This window comes from Pseudonaja textilis, chromosome 3 (assembly GCF_049901715.1).
Source record: "Pseudonaja textilis isolate UNSWEBS1 chromosome 3, rPseTex1.2, whole genome shotgun sequence".
Taxonomy (NCBI): Eukaryota; Metazoa; Chordata; class Lepidosauria; order Squamata; family Elapidae; genus Pseudonaja; species Pseudonaja textilis.
Window position 1 is genome coordinate 167104948 of NC_141992.1, and position 22352 is coordinate 167127299.

At 35.8% G+C, this 22352-nt stretch overlaps 1 protein-coding gene across 7 annotated transcripts in view; it reads left to right on the top strand.

Moving 5' to 3' along the window:
* Nucleotides 1-22352, top strand: part of KCNB2 (potassium voltage-gated channel subfamily B member 2) — a 182884-nt gene that overhangs the window by 22482 nt on the left and 138050 nt on the right. For 5 of the 7 annotated variants that reach the window (XM_087931384.1, XM_087931381.1, XM_026705889.2 and 2 more), the window contains one exon: nt 7019-7696. In XM_087931384.1, the coding sequence (XP_087787510.1) occupies nt 7121-7696 (576 nt within the window). In that variant the 5' untranslated portion in view covers nt 7019-7120. Of the gene's footprint in view, nt 1-5203; nt 5397-5775; nt 6010-7018; nt 7697-22352 lie in introns of those variants that run through there. The other 2 variants (XM_087931383.1, XM_087931385.1) reach the window with 2 other exon arrangements.

Genomic DNA, 22352 nt, shown 5'->3' on the forward strand with positions numbered 1-22352 from the left:
TGCTTTTTATAAGATTTGATTGAGCTTCATATGGATCACTGCTTCTACATTTCTGAGTAAGAAACCCATTTCTAGTAAGGTTGTAAACCAATAAATTGCCACACCGCCTCCTATCCCAATACAGACTTGTGCCTTTTCTACAGCACTTCCATTCTCTGGTCTGTGATAAACTGACCTCTTTGCCAGCCATAATGATATACATACATACAAACATACCTGTTGTAGCTTCTTCATCCTCCTTCTCTTCTTCCACTCTCCCTCCCTCGCTTTCCTCCCTCCTTTCCTCCCTCCCCCCCTTCCTCTTCTCCTTGTTATACATTTTGTAAACTGCTCTGGAGAGAGGACTTTTTAAATGGGTGGGGAAAACATAAATCTTAGGTAGAAAGAGATTGGATATAAATATTACAAGATAGGAAGATTAGACAGAAGAAGGGGCCATAGCTTACCGAGATAGGAAGCCTCTATACCAGAGCCATTTAACCAGGTGTTTTGACACCACTTGGCAGAGCTAGAAAGCAGATAAGAATTTTCTGCTTGAAGTTACTGGACTTTAAACTTGGAGAGGTCCAAAAGACTAATAGATTTATAACTCCTTCTGTAGTTTTAAGATCCAGGAAAGGGAGGGGGCAGGAGACAGAGGGTAAATTTCCTGCCTGATTCAATGGAAATTTCATTTATTGTCATGTGTTCACCAAGTATTTAGTCTTGAGAACATTAGCCAATGGGCACAGAAACAGCTGCCAAATGTTCCCAGTAATTCAAAGGCCTCTAAAAATTGCTTGCCTTTTCAGAACTGGAACAATCTTCAGAGTTCAGTCACCAGAGTTCCGGTATTACAGAGGTACCTGGGGCTGTAAAAAAACACTGCCAAGATAAATCAGTGAAAAGGAGACCATGACTCAGAGTGTAACATCCGAATGTTTCCCATATCATACTTGAACTGCCCAAGTTTTTAGGCAGAGATACAAAGATGCCTTGGACAGTCAATTTGAGAGTGTCATGGAAGACTAGCAAATATATAACTTCACTAGCCCAGAAATCCTCAACTGATTTTTATCAGGGATGGGGTGTTAGGATTGTTGGGGGGTGGAAAGAAGGGGGGGAAAAAAACAGAAATAAAAGAAGGAAAAGAAGAAAGGAGGGAGGGAGGGAAGAAGGAAGGAAGGAAGGAAAGAAAGAGAGAAAGAGAGAGAAAGAAAGAAAGAAAAAGAAAGAAAGAAAAGAAAAGAAAAGAAAAGAAAAGAAAAGATGTGGACGTCATACCTTTTTTAGTACAGAATTTCCAGCCGCCCTGAAATTAACTACTTTGATCAAAGAAAAAACTATTTAAAGCCATCTAATAAAATGGACTCCCATTGATTTCATAGGGTTTCCTCTCTCTTTTTCCATAATTACTGCATTCCAAACTACAGAGGGATGGATTTTCTAAAGTTGTGTATCTTTCATTTATATTAGTTGCTTTAGCATTTTTTTGTTTTTTGTTTTGTTTGTTTTTTACTAAAATAAAGTAAACCAACAATATAAAATTTAAGCAGATAATAGTTTAGTAATGATGTGTATTTTTCATAGTACCAAAAAATCTATTCTAAGTTGCTCAATTTATATTAGAGTAGCACACCAATATATTTCACTGTAAATCTGCAGAGTTCTTAGGTATAAAAGGACTGTGATTCTGTAGGAATAAGAGCAATCATTGTGGTAGCCACAGAAAATGTAGGAGTGGTTTTAATTTGCCACCAATCAAAATTCAATTATGTCAGCCTGTGTCTACGTCTTACTATAATCTAATGTATAAAAATTGGGTTCTGAAAATAGAATAGCCTTTATTTATATGCTCTGTTCTAGGTTTTAACAAAGGATGTGCAATTGATGCTCAAAAGGTAGCAATCTCAAAGGATCAGTTTGCGCCATGTATCCTGCTAAGCTATTCCAAGTCGGAGTTCCAGACAAAGTTGTTGGGTTTTTTTGTCACCTCAAAATTTTAACAGCCAGTGGTCTAGAAATAATCATGATTAAATATTTAAAACATCTGTGTGTATACATAGGTAATCCTCAACTTAACCAGTCATTAGCAACATTTGAAATTATCTTGGGATTACTTACAAAGCAGATTCAAAGTTCTATCAGTTGCCGCCCCTTCCAGCCCCCTCCCCCCCAGTAGTCACATAAGCAAACTTTGGGATCTTGGCAAACTAGGTTGCATTTACGGCCATTTACAGCGTCCTACTGTCATGTGACCACATTTTATGATCGTTTTGCCAAAACTTTCCATTAACATTTGGTACATAGCTACAGTGTGTTTGCTTCATGAGAACTGCAAAAAACCCATAAAATTGTTTCATGACTGTCATGCCTTACGATCATAACAGGCAGGCTCCATTAAGATAATAAGTCAAGAACTATAGATATGCATGTCTATACATACTGTATAGACTATAATATACATAATAGTCATAAAGGAAATTAAAATGCCAGGGTCTTGATGTTATATCAGAGCACGGGAACCAAAATATGTAGATTTCTGATCGCTCATATTTTAGAATAGGTAAGATAAAAGTAAATTGCATATAGTGAGGATAGAGTATGCCATGTGGTAATGCACTGTTTTGTACCTTCACTAATTTTAAATTGTATAACTTCCACTCCCAGAATTCCTCTGCCAATATGGTAGGAATTCTGGGAGTAAAAGTCCACACATCTTAAAGTCACTGTGACAGAGAAAGGCTGATATAATTCATGGTGGTGAAGGTGGTAGGAAGGTGTTCACTTGCTTAATAAAGGAACAAATATGAATGATAAGTTGGACACAGGCAGCCAAGCAACAAAATAATTGCTTTTGCAAAGTACGACTTATTGTTACAACTGTGTCTGAAACTAGATTACTGTACATCAAATAAACTAAAAATTAAAAATTAAATTAAACAGGAGCCTTTATTTTTATAAAATATTTTCATAAAATATGAGAAGCACAGAGCTGGAGACAGAAGCCTGAAGATGATGAATGAGACTTCATCGAAACGTTGCCTAGATACTTCGAATCTTACGCAGGAGAAAACCCGAACAACCAAAGATCCACATACAAATACCCGCGAGAACCTCAGAAAACAAATATATATATGTATATATGTATGTATGTATGTATGTATGTATGTATATGTATGTATGTATATAAATGCATATATGTGTGTGTGTGTGTGTGTGTGTGTGTTTTCTTAAGTTTTTGTGGGTACTTGTATGGTATTCAGCTTTGTTCGGGTATTTTCCCACGTCATTATAGTTGTGCTTTTAAAGTTGTAGCAACATTTCGGCAGAATCTCATCTGCCATCATCAGGCTTCGGTATTGTGTTTGTCTGTAAGTCAGACTTTTACAGTGGTTTCAGTTTTAAATTTGGGGCTAGCCTACTGCTGTGCCAGAATGGTTTTTTCTTCATCCTGATTGGTTGGGAGTCTTGGTCTGTGTTTATTGGTCTTGGAGTTTGCTGTGTTCTGCTTGATTGGTGTTTCTAATATCTTCTGTCTGTTTTGTGGCTTTTTTTGTCTTGGTTGGCTGGCAACATTGTGTTCCTGTATTGGAGGCTTTTAGTGCAGCTTGGCTCCGAGTAAAGCTCAAATCCCCCGGCAACTAAGACTAACCTGAGCACAACCAAGCCCCCACCTGAACAGAACACACCCCCAGCCAATCAGAACACAGCCAAAACCCCACCCAATCAAGTCACACCCCCACTAGCAGTTAAAAGGAAGAAGCAGCTGCAACCTCACATTACTCCGAGAAGCACAAAGCTGAAGACACAAGCCTGAAGATGATGAATGAGACTTCATCGAAACGTCACCTAGATACTTCCAATTTTACGTGGGAGAAAACCCGAATAACCAAAGATCCACATACAAATACCCGCGAAAACCTCAGAAAATAGATAGATAGATAGATAGATACAGATACAGATACAGATACAGATATAGATATATATTTGTTTTCTTAAGTTTTTGTGGGTATTTATATGTATGGTATTCAGCTTTGTTTGGGTATTTTCCCACGTCATTGTAGTTGTGCTTTTAAAATTGTAGCAATGTTTCGGCATATATATATATATATGTTTTCTTAAGTTTTTGTGGGTATTTATATGTATGGTATTCAGCTCTGTTCGGGTATTTTCCCATGTCATTGTAGTTGCCACAACTTTAAAAGCACAACTATAGTGACATGGGAAAATACCCGAACAGAGCTGAATACCATGCATACATACACACACACACACACACACACACACACACAAACACACACAAACACACTATATAAATGCATGGAGTGTGGAAATACCTTTGCTTGAGGCAGGAGCCTTAGAAGCCACAAAATGAGAAAGTCCAGAAATATTTCACAAGAAGAGTTCTCCACTCCTCTACTCGTTATAGAATACCTTATGCCACCAGACTTGAAATTCTAGACCTAGAAAACCTTGAATTACACTGTCTTCGGTCTGATCTAAGAATGGTATATAAAATCATACATTGCAATGTCCTACCTGTCAATGAATACTTCAGCTTTAACCATAACAACACAAGAGCATACAATAGATACAAACTCAAGGTTAACCGCACCAAACTTGATTGCAGGAAATACACCTTCAGCAACAGAGTGGTCAATGTCTGGAATACTCTACCTGACTGTGGTTTGTTCCCCAGACCCCAAAAACTTTAACCTTAGACTGTCTACTATTGACCTCACCCCTTTCCTAAGAGGCCTGTAGGGGACGTGCATAAGCGCACCAACGTGCCTACCGTCCCTGTCCTATTGTTTCTTTTATTTTTCATATATGTATCCATGTATTCATAACTATGTTTTTACTTATACCTATTATCTTGTAAGCAATTGACAAACCAAATAAAATAAATAAAGAATTGAAATCCATTTAAAAACAAATCTCCACATTTCAACATATTTTACATTTATATATAGTATGTCTACAATGACATGTATAAATGAATATAAATATTAATTCTAAATAATTTGTGATTTTACCTCTTAAGCTATCAGCAACATTTTCAGAAGGCTCGTTTCTACACTTCAAAAGACCTATGTGCCCCCTTCCATCAGCGACTTGGAACTCCTCCTCACCTGGCCTTTGGAGTAGAACTAAAACAAATTGATGCCTCACTCTCCTTTGTTCTTTTTTCTGTGTTTATTTTTTAATGGTGGCAAGAAAGAAGTGAAAAAAAAACAACTCCTAGTAACTAGACACTATGGAAGAACTAAGGTTGTAGTATTGGGAATTGATGGCAAGACCCCTTGGCACTCCTGCTTTAGAAGGGAAGAAAAAAATTCAAAAGATGGGAAGCAAGACAGTCAGGATTTCCCACCGTGGGATTCCAGAGGAAACATAACAGAACCATATTCAGTGTGAGTTTTTTCTGTAGCCTCAGTTAATCAATTAATTTCTGCAATTGTCTCAGCATAAGAAGAGTGCTGGAAGTGAAGGACATCATAGGAACCCACAAGAACAGTGCCAATACCCAAAATCAATGCTGATTTCCTTTGAAGTAGCATTTTAAAGAGTGAAAACAATAAGCTTTTGGTGAAATAGCAACATAGAAATTTACTGAATACTTTTCTTTGGAGGTTTACTCTTTCTTGATTTAATCATATTCTTGTAGGGTAGAAAAGGGACTGCAAATAAGAAATAAACAAATCTGAAAGATTAGCAAAGCAACATAGAATGGTAGGGTCACAGTGGTAAGCATTTCCCAAATCTTTTACATAATTATTCTTCTCCTTTCAGAATTTCCAGGTTCAGAGCATAGACCTTCTAGACATACATAAGTAGACTAGCATGTCTATAGCAACTTTTTGCAAATTGAAGTTCTTCAGATAGGTTGGGTGGAGCTCCTGTTACCCATGCTGCTTCCAATGATGTAAACTTTTACAAAAGACGTGGAAAAATCTAGGTTCCATGATCTATAATATTCATGCCTTCTCGAAAATGACAACTCCTTCAAAGGAAAGCAAGATTAAAGTTAAGAAAACTATTGTACTGATATGACATTTATTTTACAAGATGTCAAGTGAAGATCAATGTAAATAATTAAGTTCTATGTATAGTTAGATGTTTTAGACATTTTTTTCTTCCTTTTTGTTAGAAAATTCAAGATATGTCACAGAAGGCAGAATGGACCTTTGTGTTTTACAACATTGCAAAGACTATAAGGAAGAATAAAACAGCTACTGATATTTGCAACTGAAGGTTCACAACAAAAACATAGCTGAGTTTTATCATGGCTTTTTATGTCTTCATCTGTCCATTCACATTGAATGAATAGTTGTATTATCTGAAAATAAATGTGATTAAAGTCATTTTCTTACACTCATCATTGATTGATGGAGGTCAGTCTTTACTAATTCTTAGAGAAATGGAAATGATTTCTTCTCATAATATTAAAACAAAAATTTTTTTACGTTAAATAAAGTATTGCTGTTCATCTCTTTATTTATGAGATTATAGGTTTCCCCAATGTGTTGCAATGTTACAAAATACAATAAGAAAAACACAGTAGAAACACAGACGATATCAAAAAAGAAAGTCTAAGGGGAAAAATAAATTATAATCACACATCCAAACCAGAACTTCACATCATCCACTCTGATCCAGAGTCTAGGGATAACCACTGGTAAGGGCTTCCTTAAATAGGAACAATTTTGTTTAATATAGATGAAAAATTATCTGTTTTTCTCCTAAATCTCCTTCAGCAAATTATTGTTAAGTATGCAGTATGTTTGCAGTTCTACCTAATCATTCTTCCATAATAGCATTCCACTATTTGGGGGGACTAATTTTTCAAAAAAATTTCAGCATTGCAAAAGTTGCTTTCTCTTTTTCTTAACAATACATGTAGTCAATATAATATTACATGATCCTATAAGAGTATTATAAGAAATGAATGCTCCTGGTTAAAATCTTTATTTATTATAGCATTGAGAGTTGCTATTTTGCTGTACTAAAATGTGCCTTTTTCTCACCTTTTCAGCTTCAGAGATGGAAGAACTTATCTAAGAAGGACCTAATTTACCGTATCAGTCAATTTTAATTCTCTTAAAGACTCTGGCTTTGTTGCCATTTCCTTATCAGGATGGCCGAAAAGGCTCCAGGCATGAACAAAAATACATCCAGGTCTACACAGTCTCTTCCACCAGAACCAGTGGACATAATCAGAAGCAAAGCATGTTCTAGGAGAGTGAGAATCAATGTAGGTGGACTCAATCATGAAGTTCTATGGAGGACTTTAGATAGACTTCCACGGACACGTTTAGGGAAGCTCAGAGACTGCAATACTAATGACTCTTTACTAGAAGTATGTGATGACTATAATCTTAATGAGAATGAATATTTCTTTGATAGACATCCAGGTGCTTTCACCTCTATCCTGAATTTCTACAGGACAGGAAAGTTACATATGATGGAGGAAATGTGTGCTCTCTCTTTTGGCCAAGAATTAGATTACTGGGGGATTGATGAAATATATTTAGAGTCCTGTTGCCAGGCAAGGTATCATCAGAAGAAAGAGCAAATGAATGAAGAATTAAGGAGAGAAGCAGAAACAATGAGAGAAAGAGATGGTGAAGAATTTGATAATGCTTGCTGCCCAGAGAAAAGGAAAAAACTCTGGGACTTGTTGGAAAAGCCCAATTCATCAGTGGCTGCAAAGGTAGGAACAAATACTTTAGAATTTGTTTATGGTGCCTGTTTATATCAATTGAAAGCCATCCATATAATTCATTTAATATATTATAATAAGTATTACATCCCCTGAAAAGTGTTTCTTAATTTGGGGTGGGAAAAATATATTTTATTTCAAGACATTATATAAGTAGTCTGTACTGTCAATCAGACTTTTGAAGTTTGTCACATCAGACTTTTTTCTATATATATTTTAGTATATATGACACTATTTAGAATTTACGGTATGCTTCCTTCAATATAATAGGAGCAGTTATAATCAGCAAGATAATAATTCAGAATGTTCATGACATCAAAGACATCTTGATGTATTATGAAGTCAGAAATATTTACTTTTATGATGTACAGTTTAATTCCTAAGTACATTCTTTTGAACTCAACAAAACTTTCAATATAATTTGATTAGCATAATTTGGCTTTCATGAATCTTTATACAAACGAAGCTTAGAACAACAGCATAGTATTATGATAATCCAGAATTGCTAAGCATCCCATTTATTGTTAGTATTGAAGATTAATATTGATAAAGGTTGTCAGATTGCCCTTACTTGTAGGAACAATGAAACTCACCAGAAATGGAAATGAAAGCAATAGCTTCCTTTTGAATCAAAAAATTAACCCTGGAGACTCATTTCCCTAGTAAACCAAAGAAACAGAAATTAATTTCATCATTCCAGTACGGAGTCTGGTTTGCTTGGAAAAATCATGATTCCAGTTTGGAAAAGTTATGGAAAAAAATGGGCTTTCTCATTGGTTTCTGCTTAGATTTATTTTTTCTATGAATTGGAAAAGTTAAGTGGGGTTTGATTGGGTTTTTCATACAAATATGTCCTCATCAGTGATGAGCAACATTTTCAGCATTCTGTATTATTGTTATTTCAAATATTATTAAGTATTAAATATATAACATATTTCATTGTATCTTATTAATACAAAATGCCTCCCCACTTAGATCAGTTGTTTATGATACACTAGCTGTGTTTGTTATAGTTTTGTGATTTTGGTTCATGTTTCCTTTGATTGAACCCTATAGAGGTGGAATTGGTTAGGATGGGCTGTTGAGTCTGAGAAATCTTTTTAAAAATAAATATGAATTCTGCACATTTTTCTACATCTTTTTCTACCACATGCTTAGGCTGATGATAAAGGATCTGTTCCAAACTGGCAAGCTAGTAGATCCTTTGCTTTTGTGTCTGAGAAGGACAAAAATACTTTGTTGTTGTTTGGTGTGAAAATGAATAGTACTGAAATCTTTTTAAACAGGAAAGTTTTGGACATTTTATCCTGTGTGAAATGCAACAAAATTTGGTTTTTCCTGTAAATAGAAAGAAACATATGTCCATTGTGACTTGTGTGCATTATAAATACAGGGTCAAGTCACAGGTTGTCATGAGAAAACGTAAAGAAGACTTCTTTAGCTGCTAAACAAATAAAAAAGAACCAAATTACAGCATCCAACCCTCTGGATAGCAGGCTTCTTTTTGTGTCTTTTAATTGTATGTACCCTTACCCACACCCACACAAATTTAAGGTATACTGGCTTAATTTCCAAGGTGAATTTTTGCAAGAGCCGCCTAAAAATCTTCCACATTGATCTGAGAACTCTGACAAGCATATAGGAGTTTACCAGTGGATGGGGAATCAAGTAATTCCAGGGGTATCTACAAGATGTGACAAAAAAGTCAGTCGTTCAGTTGTACAATAGAAGCTCTATCTGTTTCTTATGTGTGATGCATGTACAACACACACACAAACAAACATGTAACATTTCTATCACATCATTGTAGACACTGTCTTGATTATTTTGACACAACTTGCAGGAATGACAAATGTAATCCTCTTCTAGTTCAAATGTCCTTCTGGTAATAGAATGGTATATCTTTTGTCATTCGTAGATTAAAAATTGATTCGCTGAAATTTTATTGTGAGGAAAATTTGGAGATGTATGGCTAGTTTAACAGGCTACCCTAGATTCTTAGGCCCATTCAGAACTAGGTTACAATCCTAAAAGGAATGACAAAGGCAGTGTGTGTGTGTGTGTGTGTGTTAGTATGTATGTTTATAGTGGTTAAGACACCAGGGTAGAAACCAGGGGATTGTTCCTTCTTAGACACAAAGCCAAATGGGTGATACTGGGCCAGTTACTCTCTCTCATCCCTAAGAGGGAAGGAATGGCAAAGCACTTCTGAAAATCTTAGCAAGAAAACTCCAGGGACTTGTCCAGGCAGTCACCAGGAGACGAAAGTTGATTTGAAGGTGCACACAGACAAGGCCACAGATTCCTTACTGGTTCTTCCTTCTCCTGCTACTTAGGATCAATTCATTTTGCTGTGAATATTTTTTCTAAAAGCATGTTAAATAGTTCGCATGTGTGTTTAGGATGCATCTCATAGAGTTCTGGCAGTGAATTGAGGTTACGTGTGTATTGAGGGATATCTTTTTGCACCACAGAGGTAAGGCATGTATGTCAAAACTGAGGGACTTGTCTTTCTGGTACAGTAATTCCATGCATCAGATTAGCAGTTTACTATCTGAAAGCAACAGGTGCCAGCTTTTATCTTTGTTGTATATGATCCTGCCAACATTTGTTCTGACTGTTCAAACAGAACTGGAAGTGCTGCCACTGCTTAACAGAATCCCTCCTATAATTTGTTATTAATTAATCGTGCACCTGATCCCAGAGACTAGTCTGTGGGAGATAGGCCATGTCATTGAGCTGATGCATGAAATCTATGAAGCAAGGCAAGATCAACATTCTCTGCAACATAGGCAGCTCAGTGATCCAAAATCTGCTGATGTTATGTTTTCAACATACTGCTGGTCTGCTTTCATTGCATAAGGAAAGGAGGGCCTTTGAATGAAACCAGTCTTGTCTGGGAAATGAAATTGTGTGATTTTTACATCATCTAATACTACTTTTCTTACTCTAGCTTGGAAAAATGCAAGGACAAAGGATAATTTTGCTTTGTCACTTAAGGGGGTCCTGTATATCCACATCTCGAGCCTGTGTCAGTTTTATTGGTTTTGGCTTCCTTTAAAAAAAGTCCTTGGAAAGATGCTACAAAGAGAGTGTTGAGGGAAATACTGCTTCTTCAGAAAGCTGACTTTTCCAGGGTTTCCTATGTAAAAGAAATGATTAATGTACCAATTTAATGTTTCAGTTTGAACAAATGGTTTGAAAGAAATAGCAAGATGCTGACTAATAGATACAATTATAAAGCATCAGGAACCTTAATGCCTATTAGCCAGTCTGTAGCTAAAGTGAAAAACATAGTGCAATCTTTAAGACCTGGCATGAATATACTCATCTGCATTTCAGAGTATGGAGGGAAGTGATTTATTATTGATTTATTATTCTTTAGCTGTAATTAATGATTTATTATTCTAAACTTGTGCATTCATTGTTCAAATATGTCCCCAGACTTAACAAATAAAAAGACACAGAACTGTAGCTGCTGATTTTAAATTTTACAATCACAGCAATGACCCTAGCTTTCCATTTCTGAAATATAAAATAAACTTTCCAATCAAATAATTTTCCAACCTATGCCCTCTTCTTGTGTTGGAAAATGTGAATGAAATATTTAGAAATTGTTTGGAAACTTCTTGCCTTTGAAAGTGCTATTGGGTCATTTATTGTTTTGATGCATGGAGCACATATTTAGAAATAATTACTATAATTCTGAATATTAGTGTGAGCTGTAGTATTCCACGATGATTTGTACTATATCTGCTGAATTGGGATCATGTTTGGAAAGATTTATAAAATATTCCAATTATAACACTGCCTTACTATTTTCATTGTATTTATTATTAGATTTATATCCTGGCTTTATTTTGTACAGCTCAAGGTGATGTCCATACTGCTCCCACTGCCTATTTTTTCCATAATAGAAAGCCTATGAGGGAAAAGCACTGAGTAGGAGAGGCTGGCCAAAGTCACCCAGTCAGTTTTCATGCCTAAAGCAGGATGAGAATTATGATCTCCTAGATTCTAATCCAGTGCCATAACCACTACACCAAACTGGTTCTTGGCTATAGTTTGCATGGGCTAAAAAGCTGTAGATGAAGTTGGAAGAGCTCTCCTAGCTGACCTTATAAGATTGAGTTTGCTTTCAACATGATGGAATTTAATGCTGAGGTTTAAGCTTTTAGTGATGCCGTTGGCATCCTGATATAATATCGAATGAAGGAAATTGATGTATGCTGGGACTTGATGACATATAATCAATCCATCAAAAGAAATTGTAAAACCTGATGCTAGATGATAATTCTCAGTATGTCTCACCATTGGCCATGTGCTGCTACGAGATCAGGGGCATCTGGAAGGCCACAACTTCATTATTTCTAGATTATCAAATGATCCTGAAATAGTACAGTGAAACATCATTTTATCAGACCTTGATACAAAAACCTCACATGTACTGTCCAAACATTCACTGTGATTTGTGGTATTTGCATTGTCATTTCTCAAATGAAGCAAATTGTCATTTGTATCATTTTCCATTATTTATAAATGGGATGCCCTATTCTCCAATTTAACAGCTTTCTTAATATGAATACATGAGAATAAGAATTTACTTTATATTAACACTGCACACATCCCACAACATATTTTTGGATTGTTTGCTATTAGTTTTAACATTTAAATCCATATTGTACATAGATCAGAGTTTCCCAGCCTCTGGGGAAGAGGGGAGACAGGGATGCTTTCGCACGAGTGGCAGACAAGTGTGCACTCACAGCTCCATTTGCACGAGTGGTGGTCACTCATGCAAATTTAGCAGGGGTGCACTTGCCCACTGCTCACACAAGTGGCGATACATGTGCTTATGTGCGCTCACCCACCACTTCAGTCCAGTTCCAAATTGCTCAAAGCTCAGTCGTTGGCCGCGGCCCAGGGAATGAGGAGCCCTGAGTTAGATTATGCTTCAATCCCTGTTAAAATAATTCAGAGTCTTTCCTTGTTTCAACTGAAAGAAAGAAAGAAAGAAAGAAAGAAAGAAAGAAAGAAAGAAAGAAAGAAAGAAAGAAAGAAAGAAAGAAAGAAAGAAAGGAAGGTAGGTAGGTAGGTAGGTAGAGGTTTCCCCTGTCCAGTCATGTCCAACTCTAGGGGAAGTACTCATTGTCCGAGCATGCTTCCATGGTCATGTGTCTAGCATGACTGTAAGCCCAGGGCCACAGAAGACTTCCCATTTATTTATCTACTCACAGTTGCATACTTTTGAACTGCTAGGTTGGCAGGAGCTGGGGCAAGAATGGGAGTTCACCCCGTCATGTAGTACTTGGGTCTCAAACTGCCAACCAATCAATAAACCAGTCAATAAACCCAATATCTTAATTTATAATTTTACAAACTTTAAATTCTGTTAAGTAGCTTGAGATATATTAGAGAATAGCAATTGTTTTAGCCTTGGTTGATGAGTTCAGTTAGGTCAATGTTTTTGTGACAAACCAAATGAGACGAATAACAAGGTTTTATTTGAAAGTCTGCTGGCAATAAAGCAAGCCTCATAATAAAGCAGATGGAGCACTATAAACAGTGTTACAATCTTTCTTTCCTTCCTAGTTACATATTATTTCACAAAATAGATATGTATTATGAAAAATGGTTCTGTCAGCATTGTACAAAAAAATTGTGGCTGTGCCCCAAAAGGAAAATACCACTGTTGAAGCAAGTTGATCTCTAATGAGACCATGCACTCTACTTCTGACATTATCTGGTAGAGATCTTTGGGGGCGGGGGGGGGGGTTCAATAGGGGGTGGATAATGTATGCATTCCTAGATGAACTTTCTTCTTTATTGTGACTTCTAAATATAAATTCTAGCTTAATCCAAGATCAAGTAAAGCCTTGCTAATGGATTTGTCAGGTATCCAGGCGATCCCTGCTAAGACAAAGCTCAGAACAGCAATGTACAGATGATGCATATGGAAATGAATAGTAGAAGTGCCTGGTAGTAATCAGACCCTTAAGTATATACTGAAATTTTTATTTTGTGTCTGTGTATGCGTGTTTGTATTTCCCTCCCAGATGTTTACATACAGAAAGAATTTGGAAATAGGGAAAGTTCATTATCAGAATAACAGAGAACAGGAAAGATATATTTTAAAATGGGGAAGGGGAAAGATATGTCCTGAGGAATCTTTCCTTTTGGCCTTTTTCTTGAGAGTAAATATCTTCACTGGATTCTTGATAAAAACATTCACAAGTTCATGGTCTATCGGGTTTTATATTTGGTTCAGCTGTAAACCTCAGCTCTCCGGACATTTTACATGGTCAGGATTAGCTTACCTAGCAGAAGGCTCTGAGATTTGATCCAGCTCAATTAATTCCTTTATTGCAAATTAAGCCACATACACACTGAGGATTTGTCCATGCAATACCCCAAAATCAAACTCATTGTATAGGTTTATTTCCCAGAGTTTAAGTTCTGCCTTTTCCCTCTTACCTTTCCAAATCAACAAAAGTATGCTTTGTGGCCTTGAAAGATATTCATCCTTCTCTTGCCTTGGAATCCCAGGTTTGTGCCTTGCCAACTTCATTCCTTACATCCTAATATGAGTATTGTAGTACTCTATTCATTAAATATCCCCACAATCAAAATCATTTCTATTTTACCTTCTATAGAGAAGATCTCTTGGCAGCTTCCCCGAATTATTACATTTATTCTTAATAATTAAAGTGCAATATGAATGTATTCCTCATTATTGGAAATTACACAAAAGTTTCTTGTGAGGTCCACAGATTATATATTAAGAATGCAACAGAATACCAGTTGATAATTGATTTTGTTTTAAAAGCTGTTGTATCTATGGTCTGGTAAGTCAATTATTAAAATATTATTTACCATCTGTGGTTTCTAAGCAAGGTGTTGTATAACTAATGATTCAGCATTATTTTTAGCTGGCACAACTATGAAAAAATAAAACCAGTATCTGAGCTATCTTATCTTAGCAACATTTTAATGCCTTAGTGAATTATGTATAAGGGTTCTTTTTAAGTCATAGCTTGGATTATTTGCTAATATAACAGGGCAATAGAATTGTATTGCTGCATATTTTGGGGTGGAGGGAGACATAATAATTGCTAAAAGTAGCCTTAAGTGTAGACAGTTCTTCATAACTCAGTTACTGTAATACCCGGAACTCTGAGCCATAACACTATTTGTGACCTCCAACAACCAAAGCAATGACTCTGCTGTTCATCAAATTTGTCAGAGGAAGATATATTCTACCATAAGCTAGGAGGATTAAAGGGGCTGCATTGGTTTTGCAGCTTTGGATAATGACTTATTTTTTAAATTCTGTGGTAAATTTCATTACCTAGATTTCCCAAGCCTAAAATCCAGGATATCTGTTTTATATCATGAGCTAAATGTTAACAAAAGTTCCTGATTGAAAACTGAGAGACCTAATGGCTCCGTCCCAAAACTTTCTAGACAATGTTTATTACTTTTTGCTGCTTTAATGAATGATCCTAAATCTAAGATATGTCAAGTAGTTTAGCATATTATAAATGGATCTTTAAGTCATGTGACATTTATAGTAATTAGACAAGCATATTTGATGCTTCTTTTCACAGAATGGCGTTGTTGTCTTACACATTAATTTAAGTAATTAGTTACTCATTGTTTGGAACAGTGAGGTAAGGTTATAATGCAATTACTAGAGTTTTTAGAAATAATGTTCCAGGAACTTCCGAGGAACATAGCGAATTCACAATATGTTCCTGGGTGCTGTCTTTTACATGGTGATTGCTGACTTGCCTGCATGATGTAATAGCACACTTGAGCAGACAAATCCCCAAAGACAACATGGTTGAAGAAGTTTGTGTGTGTGTGTTGTTTATACCAGCAAATGAATGCATTGTGAAAACTGCATGCTATTCCACAGGAATATTTTGACATGGGGTGGAAACCTTACAATTCTGCAACCCTCACTGCTATGATATATTAAAGTCTGATTGCATCAAGATGTCACAGTTGTGGAAAGAAAAAGAGAATGTCTTATCAGAAAGGTCTGATCCAATTCTTAAACAGAGAGCATCTCTCTCATGAACTCAGATGGATCAAACAGAAGTCATATGGGGTAATGCTGTTGTTTACTGAATCCATTGAATTAATCAAGCCAAATCATACATTCAGATATGTCTCCAAATGTAAATTACTGAATTATATTGTATATATTGTATTCCCTATATAATTTAATATATTGTATTCCCTATATAATTTAATATCTAACATATATCAGTTTTGCTCAGCAATAATAAGAAATAACTGTTCAGTTAGATGACAGTTGTTTTAAGGACTGCCTTTCAAAATATAGAATGGTAAATTTGGATAAACCCTTAGGGGGAGAAAAGTATCTTTGAAAGGTGGTTTTATTAGTTTCTTTAATGTGGGAACTGATATCTCTAAATGAAAAATGACAAGATAGAATATACCCTTTTTTGTTTTTTTATTCCTACAACATGCTGCTTTTTGCAACTTACACTATTAATATAAGAAAATTAGAAATAAAAAATGATTAGAGAAGGGGAATCTTCTCTGAAAAGCTGTAGAGTTCTTGAAGATGGCATTCCCTATTTATGGGGTGCTTTCTTCCCATATTGGACAGCAGATTTTACTCAGAGCAGGTGAATATTGAGACATTCAGATCTTGAATAATATGATGTTTTGATGGTGCAAACCAATGCTTTGAAATCTACCTGAAAACTGTCAACTGGTATCACATCTGTAGTAGTGATTTTATGTAGCAAACCTCAATGCATCTATAAATATCCAGTCCATTGTATATGGAGATCCTCAGTCATCCAGGTCATGGTTGTTCCAAAGGTGGTTTTTCAAGAGGCAACTGGACTTTCTGTTTTTTTCTTTGAAGACATTTCGCTTCTCATCCAAGAAACTTCTTTAGCTCTGACTGGAGAATTGAAGAAACTTCTTGGATCAGAAGTGAAACTTCTTCAAAGAAAAAACAGAAAGTCCAGTTGCCTCTTGAAAAACCACCTTTGGGACAGCCCATTGTATGTTGCATCAGCCAAAGTTTCTTTGTTATTTTCAAGGGCAATCCCACCTGAAGCACCTTGCAGTAATTCAGTCGGAAAATGACAACGCATCCTGATCCAAGGCTGCAATTGTACAATTGCCCATAATTGTACAAGCCCTCCTGACAGCCTCTAATTTATATATTTTATTTCCACTGGTATCACTCCTAAAAGTTGTCATGTGAACAGAGGACTCAGAATAATACTTTATTTCCTAGATAGGGTGCTTCCTGCTTCCAAAGAAATCTCAGTCCCTAAATAAGCACTTCATATGTGGTGATGACTGCTCATTTTCCAGATATTGTTGTAATCAAAGAGCGGACGACAAGATGATGAACCTTTTGTATGATATTGGCTATTTAATCTTGTTTTTCTAAACAGCAAGCAATAGGAAACTGAATCGTAGCACGTAAGGTTGACCTGCTTAAGATTAAGAATCACATAACTCATAGGAAATATGTTTCTATTTTCTACCTTATTGAAAGCTGGTCAACTTTATTTGCCATAAAATGGTGATGCTGAGTATAATAAATGTTATAATCAGGGAAACTATATTTTTTCAGTAGCATTTGTTGAAAATAACACTAATAATGTACTCTTCCCAGAAAACCTCACAGGGTGATTCTGAACCAGTTCACTCTCTGTCAACCAAACCTGTCTCACAGGTGATTGTTGTGGAGAACGTAAGAGCAATAATGCCTCCTTGAGAGGGAGGGAGGGAGGGAGAGAGAGAAGAAGTCATCTTTTGGCTTCACTTTGCACAAGTTCGGTGTTCTTCCCTGTGTGATGAAAATCAACTATTGCAGTAACCTAACAACTGCAAAGATCTTCCCCACTTCCGGTGATTGTGTCCCCCAGATTTCAGATTTCACTTAGCTTACATTGAGTGCCAATTGACGCAACCACAAAGGTTTGGTAGTGCTTAAAATAGCAGGGGGTAGGACATGCTAGATTTATCCCAAGGTCAGCCAAGTAACAATAATACAGTTCCGGATGTCAGCAGTCAAATCTAGGATGGACTTTTGGAAAAGAGCTGGCATTCTTTGCATTGCCCTGCTCCTTTTAATTTATCTTTGGCTGATGTAAAACTATGCAAGCCAGAATTTTCCATGGTGTGACATATATGGAAATCAAGATCTGAAAAATTATTTACGTTGAAATACATTTTTTAGAAGTTTACATTTCTTTTTTAAAAAGGTACATTCAGTCCTCTAGTCTTCCCTCTAGCCTTTTTTTCTTCCTGATTTCAGATTTCAGTTTGTTCTATTATGGAAGAACCTGTTCAATGTTTTTCTTGATACTTTTGTTCCAGAGTATTATAATCGCATTGTTAGGTTTGTCAATCAGTCAGCTTTACTGATATGTAGGTTCTACTGAAGAAAATTATTGTAATTCATTGAATATGATGGCTTAGGGTTAAAATGAAGAGAGTAATCTACAAATGATTTCTTAATTAGATTCATTCCAATTTATCCTTTCCTAGTGTGATACCTTCCCATATGTTAAATTTAGGGGAGTTGAATGTTTTCCCTTTTGGAAAGTATTTATTCCAAAGTACAGGTAGTCCTCAATTCATGACCACAATTGAACCAAAGCAAATCATTACAGTTCTTAAGTTAGTAATACGGTTGTTCTGTGAATCTGGCTTCCCCATTCACTTTGCCTGACTAAAGGTCGCGAAAGGTGATCACATGACCCTGGGACACTGCAACCATCACAAATATGAACCAGTTACCAAGCATCCAAATGGGGATGCTGCAATGGTCATAAGTGTGAAAAATGGTCATGAGTCATTTTTTTCAGTCCAGTGTAACTTTGAATGGTCACTAAGCGAACTGTTGTAAGTTGAGGACTACCTGTATTAGAACACAGAAAAGCCTACTTAAAATATACTGACTCATCTTATTTTTTTGAAGGCTTGCATAGCCATTGATAGTTTAGACAAATCTGCCCTTCCAGTCCTAGTCTTAAAGCTGTGCAAAAATGGTTCTTTAAACAATCAAGTATTTACTATGTTATTTTACTGGTTTCAGTTTTTGTGTTTTCATTTTCACCTTTCCATTTTTATCTCCATATATGGCTTAAGGTAGTTAATATAAATCAGTCGAACAATCATTTGTGTCCCATTACATATATTGGAATAACATTGGGCTGACAAGTTGTTATCTTGACCATGCAATAGTTTCTCTTTGGCAAAGGTATTTGCATAGACAAAGAAGAGTCCTTGGGATTTTGTGTTCTTGTTCTGGAAGCTGAGAGACTGTGGAAGCTGAATGGAAGTTGAAGTTCAACATTTATGAAAAACAATGCTTGCATATAAAATGCTTAGTTGCCAAATGTTGTATGCTGTCAGATAGAACATTAAAAGTTATGAAGGGTCTTTAATCAGAAAGAATAAGTGAGTACAGAAAATAGAAAGTAGTGGAAAACGCTAAGAGTATTCCAAATATAACTGTAACATAGGCAGTAATGAAGGATGTGTTCAATAATTTAAATCTGTCACAAAGATGTTGGCATTTTTCTTGTACCTTCCATCTAGCAGGAGTGAAGAAAGAGCATTTCAGAAAACCATGGTAAATGTCCTTGTATGATTAGGGACTTCTAGTTTTATAAGATATGCTGTACATAAACTACTAAGTACCTTTCACTTTCATTAAAGTTTTGGTACTCTGCTTAGGTCAGATTTATGCTCCATGGTTCCATATATATTTTTAGAGAGAGTAATTGTTTCTTCTAACTTAGAAAAAGTTAATGGAGTAGAAGAACTCAAATAATGTTAATTTGTCAGATCTAATTTTCTTTCAAGTGGTTTGATATTTATACACCAGCATTAAGGGTCTAAAACTGTTATAAATAGCAAGTTTTGTCAAAAATACTCTAGCCTAAATAGTATCTGCTTCTATTCATAAAGTTGACACAGTTGACACAGATTGGAGCATCTGAAAAAAATGTACTTTAAAAATTAGATTGCTAGAACAGGGCAAAAACTTGACAAGAGGGCCAACTTGGCTCCACAGGGATGTTGTGCAATTGATTTAGCTTCATAGTGTTTAATAATACCTTTGTTTTGTTCAAGGCACTTTTGATATGGCAGCAATATAATCTTTTCAGGGCTTTGTGTTTTAAACACAGTATTTCTATTGGCCTTCTTATTATGGCCTTTGGGGTAAGATAAAGAACATAATGGTACATATATATAAAGAAATATAAAACTGCTTCCTTCTGTCTTCATTACTGTGTGTGTGTTTGTGTGTATGAATAAAATGTATACTGTCATATATTTTTGATAAGGTATATATATATATCATAATGGCAAAGATTTATTGTAAAAATTGAAATGTCAATAAAAGCCATAAAACAATGGAGCTATTTAATTCTATAATTTTTAATTAATTAAACAGTAGTGAATTAAATATTTCCTATTCTAATAATTGTTGCTGATATTATTGGCAATTTTAGAAAATGTAAGCATCCTTAAATATCCTTTTTCACTTTCTGCCTAAATATACAACCTGATCTCTTGGGTAGGAGGTGAGAGAAGGAGGAAGAAGAAAAGAGAGCCTTGTTTAAATGAATCAACATTTCTTTCTTAAGGTTTTAGTTTGTTTTTCAACACGAACATTTTTTTTGCTTGATGGGGTATGAAATTGAAAACACTAAATTGTTAAATTGGTCTTGTAAAAATGCCATTGGTAAAATGTATTTCTGATTCTATGTAAGATTTGTCTTCTAGCATTATTAAGCTGCATGTAAGATGGTCCTAAACCAGTGGTGGTATTCAGCCGGTTCTCAACGGATCGGGCAAACCAGTAGCAAGAATTTGGCATGGGTCGCCAAACCAATAGTAAGTTCTGGCTGGCCACACCCTCCCACCCGGTCTCCCTCCCGCCTGATGCTCGCTCACCCCACCCACCTGCCTGACATTCTCCTAAAGTATTTTTTCTTTTTTTCCCCTCCCGATAATCAGCTGTGCCGGGATTCCCCTTGCTGAGGCCCAGGAAGGCAAAAAATGGAGGAAGGAGCTCAGCCCCACCCTCTCTTTTTTGCCTTCCAGAGCCCCAGAGGAGCCTTAGGGGAGCAAAAATGCTCCCCCAGAGGCTTTTCTGAGGCTAAGAAACCCCCAAAAATGGGTGGGGGCTGCTGCAAAAAAAAGCCATGCCCACCAAGCCACACCCACAGAACTGGTAGTAAAAGTTTTTGAATACTACCACTGTCCTAAACATTAATTAATTGTAATCCAGGCATCACAAGTATTTTAATTCTTTTGCATCAACCTTACCAAGTCATTAGAAGACTGAAAAATATAATTGCATTGAACTTTTATAGGAAAATATTTTTTCTGCATGTCTCCACACTTTCTCTTTTTTCTCCAAGAAAAGAATTCTCCCAGGGAAAACCGACCATTCAAAAGATCTGCAGTAGGGTAGCTAAGAAAAATACCATCTTTGCTATGATTTCCAATAAATTAAATAAGAGTCATAGATTACTCTTCAAAAGGATAACATCATGATAGAGTATCAAATGACCCTGCAATTGGTAATAAATTGGTGCAAAAAAGTGATACGGAAATACCTTTTGAATGTGTTACATTTCTGACTGCAGCTGATTCTACTGCCCATAAAAAAATTATGAATTTCTCTATCTCCAGGTTGAAAAAGTATTCTTCCAGTTATGTACATTAACTGTTAGGATAAGAAATTTATAGTTTCAGAACAGTATTTAATTGTAGAAAAAGTGAGATCAGTAACATTTTTTTAATTAATTGGCTTTCAGAATTGCATTACCCATCAAACTGTATTCCTTCCTTCCTTCCTTCTTTCTTTCCTTCCTTCCTTTATTAAAATAGTTCTGCATTTATAAAGTAAGCAGGCACTGACATTTTCAAAATTAAATCAAACTAAAAGGGAAAATACATCAAGATAAATTCTACTGAAAACTACATGTCCATTTTGAAAATACCAATTACCATTTAGGTCAATACTTTTGTTTCCAGAATAGGTTGGTGTTATAAAAGTCAGATAGACATGCTGTTGGAAAGATGGAGAGAGGTAGGTAGGTAGGTAGGTAAGTGGATAGATAGATAGATAGATAGATAGATAGATAGATAGATAGATAGATAGATCCCTTCAATGCCAATGGTTGTTATCCCTGAGATCTTGGAGTGTCTTCAGTGACAAGATTTTGCTGTTTAACAAAAAAAATCAGTTTTCCTATACTGTGTGAAATACTTCCTTGGAATCCCTGCACCAATCTGTCTGAATGTACTAATTTGCATAGTAATACTTTCTTATTCAGAGGTACTGGTGGTTACAGAAGAAAAGAAAGGATTAGAAGGGAGAGTGCTTTCTATTGAAATGCAAATAATATACACAACTTACTGCAAAGAACTTGATGACTCAACTATATTGGGAAAGTACAATTACAGAGGTTTCCTTTCATTGTATACTCTCCAGCTCTCCTATGCCTGCTACAATTGGCTCTGCTTTACTTTGTGTGTTATCTAGTGAAAAAAATAATAGAGGGAAAGAGCTCTAGGCATTTCAGCTTGTGTGTATTCAGAAGAGGAGGAGATTTGAAAA